Here is a 14,694-nt window from a genome sequence, read left to right as displayed (position 1 = left end):
CATTATTTATTTATTTTTATCTCTGTAACTGGAATAGGTCAATTGGACACCCAGTGTCAACAAGGAGAAATTGGTAAAAGGGCTTTTACCTGATGTCGATGTGGCAAATTCAGTTACTGACATTCGATACTGCCAAGTAACTTTTCATGATGAAAATGTTTCATTGGAGAGTGCATTCACAGTCAGGTATGTTTTACTACTTTTAATATATTACGTTTATTTAAAGCAGGGTTTTGCTGTCAGGGGAGGCAGTGACAAAGCAGATACTTATGACACATATTTTGTATCATAAGTATCTACTTTAGCTTTCATATTATTTGAATCATTTTTACCCGGTAAATAACTGTTTTTAATGTGTTTTGGAGGTACCGCTCTCGGTGCCTCCTGCTAGCAGTGTTGAAAGGGCCAGAAGAGGGGGACGGGGCGCGTTGGGCAGTGAAAGCCCATTAAAAAAAAGCAGCTGAAGCGGCACCTAACAGAAGTGCCGCTTTGACAGGGGCGTGCTTTCAGCTCACATGAAAGCACGCCCCAGTCACTGAGGAAGCTGTGATAGGGCAGAGGGCAGAGCCAGCCCTGTCATTACTTTTGGACCTGGTACAAGGCTGTGTAATGCACAGGCACCACATTTAGGAGGGTGCCTGATTAGTTGTTTGCACCACCGGTCGGACTCTGACAGGGGGGATCTCTTCAGGTGCTGGGAGCCCTGCAGGGTGAGAGGGCTCTCTTGCAGCGAGTGACTGCTGCTGAGTCTGTCTGGCAGCAGGAGGAAGATTCCCTGTGAGGAAGGGGGCCTGTCTGCTGGGCTGGTTTACACTGTGCGCAGGACCAAATGGCTGCTACCGCGATTGGTGCTCTGATCAGGTAGTGGTCACTGGTCCTTCTCTAGTCACAGGCTACAGTATAATGGCTGCGAGAGAGCTGCTGTGCATGCCCTGCAGCAGCAGCTCCCCCACGGAACTCCAGCAGCGGCCAGTAACAGGAAGCCCAGTAGGGGACTCCCATACAGGGGAAGGCTACACAGGTGCCCATAAGTCTCTCCTCAATGTTAATTTATATTATAACTATAGGAGTTGTGGGGTCAGTTGCAGCCCCTACCCTCCCCTATGCCGCTGACACACTGTGTTTCTGGTCTGTACTCTGTCTCCGGGGCTCCTCCCCTTCCACTGTGCAGCAGCGTTACACAGCACCTCCCCTCGTTCCTCTGCAGAGCAGGATGCTCTTCCATTTCCTGATCCTTACTGTGTGCAATAGGAGCAGGCTGGTGTTTCATGTATAGGCATCGTTAATGGCTTCAGGGGAGAGGGACTGATATGTGATTTCCTCCTTCTGTATCTTTCTTCTGTCTGACTGTCCCTTCCTTCTATCTCCCTTCTATCTCTCTGTTACTCTCTGCTTCCTGTCTCTTCATTATGCCTGTCTCTTTCCTCTGTGTGTCTCTTTCCACCATCCTCTCACATCCTTTGTCTGTCTCCCTGTCTGTCTCTTTCCTCTGTGTTTCTCTTTCCACCATCCCCTCACATCCTCTGTCTCCCTGTTTGTCTCTTTCCACCATCCTCTCACATCCTTTGTCTGTCTCCCTGTCTATCTCTTTCCTCTGTGTGTCTCTTTCCACCATCCTCTCACATCCTCTGCCTGTCTGTCTTTTTTTTCCCTCTGTGTGTCTCTTTCCACCATCCTGTCACATCCTCTGCCTGTTTGTCTCTTTCCACCATCCTCTCACATCCTCTGTCTGCCTGTCTGTCTCTTTCCTCTGTTTGTCTCTTTCCACCATCCTCTCACATCCTCTGTCTGTCTCCCTGTCTATCTCTTTCCTCTGTGTGTCTCTTTCCACCATCCTCTCACATCCTCTGCCTGTCTGTCTTTTTTTTCCTCTGTGTGTCTCTTTCCACCATCCTGTCACATCCTCTGTCTCTTTCCTCTGTGTGTCTCTTTCCACCATCCTCTCACATCCTCTGTCTCCCTGTTTGACTCTTTCCACCATCCTCTCACATCCTCTGTCTGTCTCTTTTCCTCTGTGTGTCTTTCCACCATCCTCTGCCTGTCTGTCTCTTTCCTCTGTGTGTCTCTTTCCACCAATTCTCTCACACCCTCCGTCTGTCTGTCTGCCTGTCTGTCTCTTTCCACCATCCTATGTCTGTCTGTCTGTCTCTGACAGCAGGGAGGGATCTAGAAAGATCCCTCACCTGCCCAAGCTGACGCATCAGGGATGTCGGCGGTAACTGGCATCGGCTTGCCACTGATTGAAAGGTTACAATATTCATGTTCAAACTATAAAATAAGAGAGTGATTTTAAAATACCTTCAGTATTCAACCTGTTATGACACACTTCATCTGGTCACATTAAAACATTAATATAAATAATATCCATACAAATTATACCTTTTTCTCTGACGTCCTAGTGGATGCTGGGGACTCCGTCAGGACCATGGGGATTAGCGGCTCCGCAGGAGACAGGGCACAAAAATAAAGCTTTAGGATCAGGTGGTGTGCACTGGCTCCTCCCCCCATGACCCTCCTCCAAGCCTCAGTTAGGTTTTTGTGCCCGTCCGAGCAGGGTGCAATCTAGGTGGCTCTCCTAAAGAGCTGCTTAGAAAAAGTTTTTAGGTTTTTTATTTTACAGTGAGTCCTGCTGGCAACAGGCTCACTGCAACGAGGGACTTAGGGGAGAAGAAGTGAACTCACCTGCGTGCAGGATGGATTGGCTTCTTAGGCTACTGGACACCATTAGCTCCAGAGGGATCGAACACAGGCCCAGCCATGGAGTCCGGTCCCGGAGCCGCGCCGCCGACCCCCTTGCAGATGCCGAAAAGTGAAGAGGTCCAGAAACCGGCGGCAGAAGACTTTTCAGTCTTCATGAGGTAGCGCACAGCTGCAGTGTCACACACTTCACACCAGCGGTCACTGAGGGTGCAGGGCGCTGTGGGGGGCGCCCTGGGCAGCAATGAAATACCTATACTGGCTAAAAGATACATCACATATAGCCCCTGGGGCTATATGGATGTATTTAACCCCTGCCAGGTCTCAGAAAAACGGGAGAAGAAGCCCGCCGAAAAGGGGGCGGGGCCTATTCTCCTCAGCACACAGCGCCATTTTCCCTCACAGAAATGCTGGTGGGAAGGCTCCCAGGCTCTCCCCTGCACTGCACTACAGAAACAGGGTTAAAACAGAGAGGGGGGGCACTTATTTGGCGATATGATTATATATATTAAGATGCTATAAGGGAAAAACACTTATATAAAGGTTGTCCCTGTATAATTATAGCTTTTTGGTGTGTGCTGGCAAACTCTCCCTCTGTCTCTCCAAAGGGCTAGTGGGGTCCTATCCTCTATCAGAGCATTCCCTGTGTGTGTGCTGTGTGTCGGTACGTGTGTGTCGACATGTATGAGGACGATGTTGGTGAGGAGGCGGAGCAATTGCCTGTAATGGTGATGTCACTCTCTAGGGAGTCGACACCGGAATGGATGGCTTATTTAAGGAATTACGTGATAATGTCAACACGCTGCAAGGTCGGTTGACGACATGAGACGGCCGGCAAACCAATTAGTACCTGTCCAGGCGTCTCAAACACCGTCAGGGGCGTTAAAACGTCTTTTTACCTCAGTCGGTCGACACAGACACGGACACTGACTCCAGTGTCGACGGTGAAGAAACAAACGTATTTTTCTTTTAGGGCCACACGTTACTTGTTAAGGGCAATGAAGGAGGTGTTACATATTTCTGATACTACAAGTACCACAAAAAAGGGTATTTTGTGGAGTGTGAAAAAACTACCTGTAGTTTTTCCTGAATCAGATAAATTAAATGAAGTGTGTGATGATGCGTGGGTTTCCCCCGATAGAAAATTATGGGCGGTATACCCTTTCCCGCCAGAAGTTAGGGCGCGTTGGGAAACACTCCTTAGGGTGGATAAGGCGCTCACACGCTTATCAAAACAAGTGGCGGTACCGTCTCCAGATAGGGCTGCCCTCAAGGAGCCAGCTGATAGGAGGCTGGAAAATATCCTAAAAAGTATATACACACATACTAGTGTTATACTGCGACCAGCGATCGCCTCAGCCTGGATGTGCAGCGCTGGGGTGGCTTGGTCGGATTCCCTGACTGAAAATATTGATACCCTTGACAGGGACAGTATTTTACTGACTATAGAGCATTTAAAGGATGCATTTCTATATATGCGAGATGCACAGAGGGATATTTGCACTCTGGCATCAAGAGTAAGTGCGATGTCCATATCTGCCAGAAGTTGTTTATGGACACGACAGTGGTCAGGTGATGCAGATTCCAAACGGCACATGGAAGTATTGCCGTATAAAGGAGAAAAAGACAACGTCTTTTCAGCCTCAGTCCTTTCGTCCCCATAAGGGCAAGCGGTCAAAAGGCCAGTCATATCTGCCATGGGATAGAGGAAAGGGAAGAAGACTGCAACAGGCAGCCCATTCCCAGGAACAGAAGCCCTCCACCGCTTCTGCCAAGTTCTCAGCATGACGCTGGGGCCGTACAAGCGGACTCAGGTGCGGTGGGGGGTCGTCTCAAGAGTTTCAGCACGCAGTGGGCTCACTCGCAAGTGGACCCCTGGATCCTACAAGTAGTATCCCAGGGGTACAGATTGGAAGTTCGAGACGTCTCCCCCTCGCAGGTTCCTGAAGTCTGCTTTACCAACGTCTCCCTCCGACAGGGAGGCAGTAGTGGAAACAATTCACAAGCTGTATTCCCAGCAGGTGATAATCAAAGTACCCCTCCTACAACAAGGAAAGGGGTATTATTCCACACTATATTGTGGTACTGAAGCCAGACGGCTCGGTGAGACCTATTCTAAATCTGAAATATTTGAACACTTACATAAAAAGGTTCAAATCAAGATGGAGTCACTCAGAGCAGTGATAGCGAACCAGGAAAAAGGGGACTATATGGTGTCCCGGGACAGATGCTTACCTCCATGTCCCAATTTGCCCTTCTCACCAAGGGTACCTCAGGTTCGTGGTACAGAACTGTCACTATCAGTTTCAGACGCTCCCGGTTGGATTGTCCACGGCACCCCGGGTCCTTACCAAGGTAATGGCCGAAATGATGATTCTTCTTCAAAGAAAATGGACGATCTCCTGATAAGGGCAAGGTCCAGAGAACAGTTGGAGGTCGGAGTAGCACTATCTCAAGTAGTTCTACGACAGCACGGGTGGATTCTAAATATTCCAAAACCGCAGCTGTTTCCGACGACACGTCTGCTGTTCCTAGGGATGATTCTGGACACAGTCCAGAAAAAGGTGTTTCTCCCGGAGAAGAAAGCCAGGGAGTTATCCGAGCTAGTCAGGAACCTCCTAAAACCAGGAAAAGTGTCAGTGCATCATTGCACAAGGGTCCTGGGAAAAATGGTAGCTTCTTACGAAGCGATTCCATTCGGCAGATTTCACGCAAGAACTTTTCGGTGGGATCTGCTGGACAAATGGTCCGGATCGCATCTGCAGATGCATCAGCGGATAACCTTATCGCCACAGACAAGGGTGTCTCTTCTGTGGTGGTTGCAGAGTGCTCATCTGTTAGAGGGCCGCAGATTCGGCATACAGGACTGGGTCCTGGTGACCACGGATGCCAGTCTGAGAGGCTGGGGAGCGGTCACACAGGGAAGAAACTTCCAGGGAGTATGGTCAAGCCTGGAGATGTCTCTTCACATAAATATACTGGAGCTAAGAGCGATTTACAATGCTCTAAGCCTGGCAAAACCCCTGCTTCAGGGTCAGCCGGTGTTGATCCAGTCGGACAACATCACGGCAGTCGCCCACGTAAACGGACAGGGCGGCACAAGAAGCAGGAGAGCAATGGCAGAAGCTGCAAGGATTCTTCGCTGGGCGGAAGATCATGTGATAGCACTGTCAGCAGTGTTCATTCCGGGAGTGGACAACTGGGAAGCAGACTTCCTCAGCAGACACGATCTACACCCGGGAGAGTGGGGACTTCATCCAGAAGTCTTCCACATGATTGTGAACCGTTGGGAAAAACCAAAGGTGGATATGATGGCGTCTCGCCTCAACAAAAAACTGGACAGGTATTGCGCCAGGTCAAGAGACCCTCAGGCAATAGCTGTGGACGCTCTGGTAACACCGTGGGTGTTCCAGTCAGTGTATGTGTTTCCTCCTCTGCCTCTCATACCAAAAGTACTGAGAATTATACGGCAAAGGGGAGTAAGAACGATACTCGTGGCTCCGGATTGGCCAAGAAGAACTTGGTACCCGGAACTTCAGGAGATGCTCACGGAAGATCCGTGGCCTCTACCTCTAAGACGGGACCTGCTTCAGCAGGGACCGTGTCTATTCCAAGACTTACCGCGGCTGCGTTTGACGGCATGGCGGTTGAACGCCGAATTCTAAGGGAAAAAGGCATTCCGGAAGAGGTCATTCCTACACTGGTAAAAGCCAGGAAGGAGGTGACTGCACAACATTATCACCGCATTTGGAGAAAATATGTTGCGTGGTGTGAGGCCAGGAAGGCCCCCACGGAGGAATTTCAATTGGGTCGATTCCTACATTTCCTGCAAACAGGATTGTCTATGGGCCTCAAATTGGGGTCCATTAAGGTTCACATTTCGGCCCTGTCGATTTTCTTCCAGAAAGAATTGGCTTCAGTTCCTGAAGTCCAGACTTTTGTAAAAGGAGTACTACATATACAGCCCCGGTTGTGCCCCCAGTGGCTCCGTGGGACCTTAATGTAGTTTTGGATTTTCTCAAATCCCATTGGTTTGAGCCACTCAAATCGGTGGATTTGAAATATCTTACATGGAAAGTAACCATGCTACTGGCCCTGGCTTCAGCCAGGAGAGTGTCAGAATTGGCGGCTTTATCGTATAAAAGCCCATATCTGATTTTCCATTCGGACAGGGCAGAACTGCGGAAGCGTCCTCAGTTTCTGCCTAAGGTGGTGTCAGCGTTTCACCTGAACCAGCCTATTGTGGTGCCTGCGGCTACTAGAGATTTGGAGGATTCCAAGTTGCTGGACGTTGTCAGGGCATTGAAAATATATATTTCAAGGACGGCTGGAGTCAGAAAATCTGACTCGCTGTTTATACTGTATGCACCCAACAAGCTGGGTGCTCCTGCTTCTAAGCAGACGATTGCTCGTTGGATTTGTAGCACAATTCAACTTGCACATTCTGTGGCAGGCCTGCCACAGCCTAAATCTGTCAAGGCCCATTCCACAAGGAAGGTGGGCTCATCCTGGGCGGCTGCCCGAGGGGTCTCGGCATTACAACTCTGCCGAGCAGCTACGTGGTCGGGGGAGAACACGTTTGTAAAATTCTACAAATTTGATACCCTGGCTAAAGAGGACCTGGAGTTCTCTCATTCGGTGCTGCAGAGTCATCCGCACTCTCCCGCCCGTTTGGGAGCTTTGGTATAATCCCCATGGTCCTGACGGAGTCCCCAGCATCCACTAGGACGTCAGAGAAAATAAGATTTTACTTACCGATAAATCTATTTCTCGTAGTCCGTAGTGGATGCTGGGCGCCCATCCCAAGTGCGGATTGTCTGCAATACTTGTACATAGTTATTGTTACAAAAAAATCGGGTTGTTATTGTTGTGAGCCGTCTGTTCAGAGGCTCCTACGTTTGTCATACTGTTAACTGGGTTCAGATCACAAGTTGTACGGTGTGATTGGTGTGGCTGGTATGAGTCTTACCCGGGATTCAAAATCCTTCCTTATTGTGTACGCTCGTCCGGGCACAGTATCCTAACTGAGGCTTGGAGGAGGGTCATGGGGGGAGGAGCCAGTGCACACCACCTGATCCTAAAGCTTTATTTTTGTGCCCTGTCTCCTGCGGAGCCGCTAATCCCCATGGTCCTGACGGAGTCCCCAGCATCCACTACGGACTACGAGAAATAGATTTATCGGTAAGTAAAATCTTATTTTTTCTCTGACGTCCTAGTGGATGCTGGGACTCCGTCAGGACCATGGGGAATAGCGGCTCCGCAGGAGACAGGGCACAAAATTTAAAAGTTTGACCACTAGGTGGTGTGTACTGGCTCCTCCCCCTATGACCCTCCTCCAAGCCTCAGTTAGGTTTTTGTGCCCGTCCGAGCAGGGTGCAATCTAGGTGGCTCTCCTAAAGAGCTGCTTAGAAAAAGTTTGTTAGGTTTTTTTATTTTCAGTGAGTCCTGCTGGCAACAGGCTCACTGCAACGAGGGACTTAGGGGAGAAGAAGTGAACTCACCTGCGTGCAGGATGGATTTGCTTCTTAGGCTACTGGACACTAGCTCCAGAGGGACGATCACAGGTACAGCCTGGATGGGTCACCGGAGCCGCGCCGCCGACCCCCTTGCAGATGCCGAATAGAGAAGAGGTCCAGAAACCGGCGGCAGAAGACGTCTCAGTCTTCATGAGGTAGCGCACAGCACTGCAGCTGTGCGCCATTGCTCTCCGCACACTTCACACCAGCGGTCACTGAGGGTGCAGGGCGCTGGGGGGGGCGCCCTGGGCAGCAATGTAATATACCTATTCTGGCTAAAATATATCACATATAGCCCCTGGGGCTATATGGATGTATTTAACCCCTGCCAGGTTCCAAAAAAACCGGGAGAAGAAGCCCGCCGAAAAGGGGGCGGGGCCTATTCTCCTCAGCACACCGCCATTTTCCTGCCCAGCTCCTCTGCGAGGAAGGCTCCCAGGACTCTCCCCTGCACTGCACTACAGAAACAGGGTAAAAACAGAGAGGGGGGGCACTTATTGGCGATATTTATAATATTTGAGCTGCTATAAAGGGAACACACTTATTAAGGTTGTCCCTATATATATTTATAGCGCTTGGGTGTGTGCTGGCAAACTCTCCCTCTGTCTCCCCAAAGGGCTAGTGGGGTCCTGTCTTCTATCAGAGCATTCCCTGTGTGTCTGCTGTGTGTCGGTACGTGTGTGTCGACATATATGAGGACGATGTTGGCGTGGAGGCGGAGCAATTGCCTGTAATGGTGATGTCACCCCCTAGGGAGTCGACACCAGAATGGATGGCTTTGTTTATGGAATTACGGGATAGTGTCAGCACGCTACAAAAGTCGGTTGACGACATGAGACAGCCGGCAAACCAGTTAGTACCTGTCCAGGCGTCTCAGACACCGTCAGGGGCTGTAAAACGCCCTTTACCTCAGTCGGTCGACACAGACCCAGACACTGACACTGAATCCAGTGTCGACGGTGAAGAAACAAACGTATTTTCCAGTAGGGCCACACGTTATATGATCACGGCAATGAAGGAGGCTTTGCATATCTCTGATACTGCAAGTACCACAAAAAGGGGTATTATGTGGGGTGTGAAAAAACTACCGATAGTTTTTCCTGAATCAGAGGAACTGAATGAAGTGTGTGATGAAGCGTGGGTTACCCCAGATAGAAAACTGCTAATTTCAAAGAAGTTATTGGCATTATACCCTTTCCCGCCAGAGGTTAGGGCGCGCTGGGAAACACCTCCTAGGGTGGATAAGGCGCTCACACGCTTATCAAAGCAAGTGGCGTTACCGTCTCCTGATACGGCCGCCCTCAAGGATCCAGCTGATAGGAGGCTGGAGAATACATTAAAAAGTATATACACACATACGGGTGTTATACTGAGACCAGCAATCGCCTCAGCCTGGATGTGCAGTGCTGGCGTGGCTTGGTCGGAGTCACTGTCTGAAAATATTGATACCCTGGATAGGGACAGTATTTTACTGACTATAGAGCAGTTAAAGGATGCATTTCTTTATATGCGAGATGCACAGAGAGATATTTGCACTCTGGCATCAAGAGTAAGTGCGATGTCCATATCTGCCAGAAGAAGTTTATGGACGCGCCAGTGGTCAGGTGATGCGGATTCCAAACGACATATGGAAGTATTGCCGTATAAGGGGGAGGAATTATTTGGGGTCGGTCTATCGGATCTGGTGGCCACGGCAACGGCCGGAAAATCCACCTTTTTACCCCAGGTCACCTCCCAGCAGAAAAAGCCGCAGGCTTTTCAGCCGCAGTCCTTTCGTTCCTATAAGAACAAACGAGCAAAAGGACATTCCTATTTGCCCCGAGGCAAAGGAAAGGGTAAGAGACTGCAACAAGCAGCTCCTTCCCAGGAGCAGAAGCCCTCCCCGGCTTCTACAAAGGCGTCAGCATGACGCTGGGACCTTACAAGCAGACTCAGGGGCGGTGGGGGGTCGCCTCAAACATTTCAGCGCACAGTGGACTCACTCGCAGGTGGACCCCTGGATCCTGCAGGTAGTATCTCAGGGTTACAGGTTGGAATTCGAGAAGTCCCCTCCTCGCCGTTTCCTAAAGTCTGCTTTGCCAACGTCTCCCTCCGACAGGGCGACGGTATTGGAGGCCATTCACAAGCTGTATTCTCAGCAGGTGATAGTCAAGGTACCCCTCCTACAACAGGGACAGGGGTATTACTCCACGCTATTTGTGGTACCGAAGCCGGACGGCTCGGTAAGACCGATTCTAAATCTAAAATCTCTGAACCTGTACATACAAAAATTCAAGTTCAAGATGGAGTCACTCAGAGCAGTGATAGCGAATCTGGAAGAAGGGGATTTTATGGTGTCCTTGGACATCAAGGATGCTTACCTTCATGTTCCAATTTGTCCTTCACACCAAGGGTACCTCAGGTTCGTGGTCCAAAACTGTCATTATCAGTTTCAGACGCTGCCGTTTGGATTGTCCACGGCACCTCGGGTCTTTACCAAGGTAATGGCCGAAATGATGATCCTTCTTCGAAGAGAAGGCGTCTTAATTATCCCTTACTTGGACGATCTCCTGATAAGGGCAAGATCCAGAGAACAGCTGGAGGTCGGAGTAGCACTAACCCAAGTAGTGCTCCAACAACACGGGTGGATTCAGAATTTTCCAAAATCCCAACTGATCCCGACGACACGTCTGTTGTTCCTAGGGATGATTCTGGACACTGTTCAGAAAAAGGTATTTCTTCCGGAGGAGAAAGCCAGGGAGTTATCCGATCTAGTCAGGAACCTCCTAAAACCAGGAAAAGTATCTGTGCATCAATGCACAAGAGTCCTGGGAAAAATGGTAGCTTCTTACGAAGCGATTCCATTCGGCAGATTCCATGCACGAACTTTTCAGTGGGATCTGCTGGACAAATGGTCCGGATCGCATCTGCAGATGCATCAGCGGATAAAATTGTCCACAAGGACAAGAGTGTCTCTGCTATGGTGGTTGCAGAGTGCTCATCTGTTAGAGGGCCGCAGATTCGGCATACAGAACTGGGTCCTAGTGACCACGGATGCCAGCCTGAGAGGCTGGGGAGCGGTCACACAGGGAAGAAACTTCCAGGGCGTGTGGTCAAGCCTGGAGACGTCTCTTCACATAAATATACTGGAGCTAAGAGCAATCTACAATGCTCTAAGCCTGGCAAAACCTCTGCTTCAGGGTCAGCCGGTGTTGATTCAGTCGGACAACATCACGGCAGTCGCCCACGTAAACAGACAGGGCGGCACAAGAAGCAGGAGGGCAATGGCAGAAGCTGCAAGGATTCTCCGCTGGGCAGAAAATCATGTGTTAGCACTGTCAGCTGTGTTCATCCCGGGAGTGGACAACTGGGAAGCAGACTTCCTCAGCAGACACGATCTGCACCCGGGAGAGTGGGGACTTCATCCAGAAGTCTTCCACATGATTGTGGTCCATTGGGAAAGACCAATGGTGGACATGATGGCGTCCCGCCTCAACAAAAAACTGGACAGGTATTGCGCCAGGTCAAGAGACCCTCAGGCAATAGCTGTAGACGCTCTGGTAACACCATGGGTGTACCAGTCAGTGTATGTGTTTCCTCCTCTGCCTCTCATACCAAAAGTACTGAGAATTATACGGCAAAGGGGAGTAAGAACGATACTCGTGGCTCCGGATTGGCCAAGAAGAACTTGGTACCCGGAACTTCAGGAGATGCTCACGGAAGATCCGTGGCCTCTACCTCTAAGACGGGACCTGCTTCAGCAGGGACCGTGTCTATTCCAAGACTTACCGCGGCTGCGTTTGACGGCATGGCGGTTGAACGCCGAATCCTAAGGGAAAAAGGCATTCCGGAAGAGGTCATCCCTACCCTGGTAAAAGCCAGGAAGGAGGTGACTGCACAACATTATCACCGCATTTGGAGAAAATATGTTGCGTGGTGTGAGGCCAGGAAGGCCCCGACAGAGGAATTTCAACTGGGTCGATTCCTACATTTCCTGCAAACAGGATTGTCTATGGGCCTCAAATTAGGGTCCATTAAGGTTCAAATTTCGGCCCTGTCGATTTTCTTCCAGAAAGAATTGGCTTCAGTTCCTGAAGTCCAGACTTTTGTAAAAGGAGTACTACATATACAGCCCCCGGTTGTGCCCCCAGTGGCACCGTGGGATCTTGATGTAGTTTTGGATTTTCTCAAATCCCATTGGTTTGAGCCACTCAAATCGGTGGATTTGAAATATCTTACATGGAAAGTAACCATGCTACTGGCCCTGGCTTCAGCCAGGAGAGTGTCAGAATTGGCGGCTTTATCGTATAAAAGCCCATATCTGATTTTCCATTCGGACAGGGCAGAACTGCGGACGCGTCCTCACTTTCTGCCTAAGGTGGTTTCAGCGTTTCACCTGAACCAGCCTATTGTGGTGCCTGCGGCTACTAGCGATTTGGAGGATTCCAAGTTGCTGGACGTTGTCAGAGCATTGAAAATATATATTTCAAGGACGGCTGGAGTCAGAAAATCTGACTCGCTGTTTATACTGTATGCACCCAACAAGCTGGGTGCTCCTGCTTCTAAGCAGACGATTGCTCGTTGGATTTGTAGCACAATTCAACTTGCACATTCTGTGGCAGGCCTGCCACAGCCTAAATCTGTCAAGGCCCATTCCACAAGGAAGGTGGGCTCATCTTGGGCGGCTGCCCGAGGGGTCTCGGCATTACAACTCTGCCGAGCAGCTACGTGGTCAGGGGAGAACACGTTTGTAAAATTCTACAAATTTGATACCCTGGCTAAGGAGGACCTGGAGTTCTCTCATTCGGTGCTGCAGAGTCATCCGCACTCTCCCGCCCGTTTGGGAGCTTTGGTATAATCCCCATGGTCCTGACGGAGTCCCAGCATCCACTAGGACGTCAGAGAAAATAAGATTTTACTTACCGATAAATCTATTTCTCGTAGTCCGTAGTGGATGCTGGGCGCCCATCCCAAGTGCGGATTGTCTGCAATACTTGTACATAGTTATTGTTACAAAAAAATCGGGTTGTTATTGTTGTGAGCCGTCTGTTCAGAGGCTCCTACGTTTGTCATACTGTTAACTGGGTTCAGATCACAAGTTGTACGGTGTGATTGGTGTGGCTGGTATGAGTCTTACCCGGGATTCAAAATCCTTCCTTATTGTGTACGCTCGTCCGGGCACAGTATCCTAACTGAGGCTTGGAGGAGGGTCATGGGGGGAGGAGCCAGTGCACACCACCTGATCCTAAAGCTTTATTTTTGTGCCCTGTCTCCTGCGGAGCCGCTAATCCCCATGGTCCTGACGGAGTCCCCAGCATCCACTACGGACTACGAGAAAGATTTATCGGTAAGTAAAATCTTATTTTTTTCTCTGACGTCCTAGTGGATGCTGGGACTCCGTCAGGACCATGGGGAATAGCGGCTCCGCAGGAGACAGGGCACAAAATTTAAAAGTTTGACCACTAGGTGGTGTGTACTGGCTCCTCCCCCTATGACCCTCCTCCAAGCCTCAGTTAGGTTTTTGTGCCCGTCCGAGCAGGGTGCAATCTAGGTGGCTCTCCTAAAGAGCTGCTTAGAAAAAGTTTGTTAGGTTTTTTATTTTCAGTGAGTCCTGCTGGCAACAGGCTCACTGCAACGAGGGACTTAGGGGAGAAGAAGTGAACTCACCTGCGTGCAGGATGGATTTGCTTCTTAGGCTACTGGACACTAGCTCCAGAGGGACGATCACAGGTACAGCCTGGATGGGTCACCGGAGCCGCGCCGCCGACCCCCTTGCAGATGCCGAATAGAGAAGAGGTCCAGAAACCGGCGGCAGAAGACGTCTCAGTCTTCATGAGGTAGCGCACAGCACTGCAGCTGTGCGCCATTGCTCTCCGCACACTTCACACCAGCGGTCACTGAGGGTGCAGGGCGCTGGGGGGGGCGCCCTGGGCAGCAATGTAATATACCTATTCTGGCTAAAATATATCACATATAGCCCCTGGGGCTATATGGATGTATTCAACCCCTGCCAGGTTCCAAAAAAACCGGGAGAAGAAGCCCGCCGAAAAGGGGGCGGGGCCTATTCTCCTCAGCACACCGCCATTTTCCTGCCCAGCTCCGCTGCGAGGAAGGCTCCCAGGACTCTCCCCTGCACTGCACTGCACTACAGAAACAAGGTAAAAACAGAGAGGGGGGGCACTTATTGGCGATATTTATAATATTTGAGCTGCTATAAAGGGAACACACTTATTAAGGTTGTCCCTATATATATTTATAGCGCTTGGGTGTGTGCTGGCAAACTCTCCCTCTGTCTCCCCAAAGGGCTAGTGGGGTCCTGTCTTCTATCAGAGCATTCCCTGTGTGTCTGCTGTGTGTCGGTACGTGTGTGTCGACATGTATGAGGACGATGTTGGCGTGGAGGCGGAGCAATTGCCTGTAATGGTGATGTCACCCCCTAGGGAGTCGACACCAGAATGGATGGCTTTGTTTATGGAATTACGGGATAGTGTCAGCACTAGAG

At 50.1% G+C, this 14,694-nt stretch overlaps 1 protein-coding gene across 1 annotated transcript in view; it reads left to right on the top strand.

The window, feature by feature from the left end:
* SMCHD1 (structural maintenance of chromosomes flexible hinge domain containing 1) overlaps positions 1–14,694 on the top strand; it is an 838,152-nt gene that overhangs the window by 591,458 nt on the left and 232,000 nt on the right. Inside the window, exon 26 of the mRNA XM_063923554.1 lies at positions 38–186. Coding sequence (XP_063779624.1) covers positions 38–186 — 149 coding nt within the window. The remainder of the gene's footprint in view (positions 1–37; positions 187–14,694) is intronic.

This window comes from Pseudophryne corroboree, chromosome 5, assembly GCF_028390025.1.
Source record: "Pseudophryne corroboree isolate aPseCor3 chromosome 5, aPseCor3.hap2, whole genome shotgun sequence".
Lineage (NCBI taxonomy): Eukaryota > Metazoa > Chordata > Amphibia > Anura > Myobatrachidae > Pseudophryne > Pseudophryne corroboree.
This window is presented reverse-complemented; position numbering and strand designations above follow the sequence as displayed.